Raw genomic sequence first — 1,543 nt, 5'->3', positions numbered from 1 at the left:
AGAAATTTATCTGTTTTATTCGCTAGTGTGCCTTCAAGGCCTGGCCCATGCTAAGGGCTGAATAAAACTTTGTTGAAATTTTGAATTTAAACTCAAAAAATTTGTTGAAGAAAGAGAGAAAGAATTAAACAACTCTATTATTTGCATTATTACTTTTTAAAAATGACTTTGAAGAAGAAACCTTATAAATATGCAGATAAGGTTTTGGACAAATAGAAGAACATAAAGCAGAAAATTATGAAATGTAATGAATGAAGAAATTCAAGAAAGGTTAAAACAAACAAGAAATGTAGTGAAATTAGCAACCTTCAGAAGATCCTAATTTATGTAAACCAGCAGCATCCCCAGACACGTTGGTGCCATGGTCTCATTGAGTACTGAACCAGCTGCATTGGTTTCCTTCATAACTCATATTCTTTCTTTCAGAAATGGATACTAGTGAAAAGTTCAAAATCTAGGCAAGCATAGTATGTCACCTGGAAAATGGACAGAGTCAAAACTCATTGGAGAAATTGATTCTTCTTCTTCTTCTTCTTCTTCTTCTTTTTCCCTTGCATTCCAAAGTTCCATCTAAATCAGTCACAGTTTCTGAGGGCCCAGGGTCCTGTGGACCACCCGCTTCAGTGCAGCCTTCACTTCACTATTCCTCAAGCTGTAGATGATGGGGTTCAACATGGGAGTCACCACTGTGTAGGACAGCGACAGCAGCTTCTTGCTCTCAGGAGAGTTGCTAGATCGAGGTCGGAAGTACGTGAGGATGGCAGTGCTGTAGAAGAGAGAGACAACCAGGAGGTGGGAGGAGCAGGTGGAGAAGGCCTTTCGTTTTCCCTCAGCTGATGGCATCCTGAAGATGGTGGAGAGGATGCGGACATAGGACCCCAGGATCAGCAAGAAAGGGAAGAGGATGAATAGGACAGTGGCTGTCAGAGCCTCTAGTTCAAACAGAGAGGTATCAGCACAGACCAGTGCAATGACAGGAGGGCTGTCACAGAAGAAGTGGTTCACTCTATTGGGGCCACAAAAAGGGAAACTGAAAATCCATGTGGTTTGAACAGTGGCCACTGGAATCCCTGAGAACCACGAGGCAGCTGCCAGCTGGGCACAGGACTTGCGGCCCATGATGACTGGGTAGTGCAAGGGACTGCAGATGGCCACATAGCGGTCATAAGCCATAGTGGCCAGGAGGCAGCACTCAGCAGCCCCAAAGAAGAAGAAGAAGTACATCTGAGTGGCACAGCCAAAGAAGGAGATGGTTGTGTCTTGAATGATCAGGGTCCCCAGCATCTTGGGCACAATCACCAAGTTGAAACCTATCTCCAGGAAGGACAAGTTTCTGAGGAAGAAGTACATAGGACTCTGTAGTGCAGAGTCAGCTGTAGTGACCAAGATGATGAGGACATTGCCCATTAAAGTAACCAGGTAAATTATCAAAAAAAGGAGAAACAGTAAAGCCTGCAGCTCAGTGGACAGGGCAGAGAAGCTTACGAGAACAAATTCACTGACAATTGTCCAGTTTTTCCACATCATTTTTCTTCCCACGATT

The 1,543-nt window shown here is 43.9% G+C and overlaps 1 protein-coding gene across 1 annotated transcript; it reads right to left on the bottom strand.

Moving 5' to 3' along the window:
- Positions 1-570: 570 nt before the first annotated feature.
- On the bottom strand, positions 571-1,543 carry LOC100963768 (olfactory receptor 10A4). Its single transcript, XM_003781056.2, has one exon. The coding sequence runs from the start codon at positions 1,525-1,527 to the stop codon at positions 580-582; it is 948 nt and encodes a 315-aa protein (XP_003781104.1). The 5' UTR covers positions 1,528-1,543; the 3' UTR covers positions 571-579.

This window comes from Otolemur garnettii, unplaced genomic scaffold (genome assembly GCF_000181295.1).
Source record: "Otolemur garnettii isolate 467f Iridium unplaced genomic scaffold, OtoGar3 scaffold00001, whole genome shotgun sequence".
Lineage (NCBI taxonomy): Eukaryota > Metazoa > Chordata > Mammalia > Primates > Galagidae > Otolemur > Otolemur garnettii.
The sequence above is the reverse complement of the archived record's forward strand: the minus strand, read 5'-3'. Positions and strand labels throughout refer to the sequence as shown.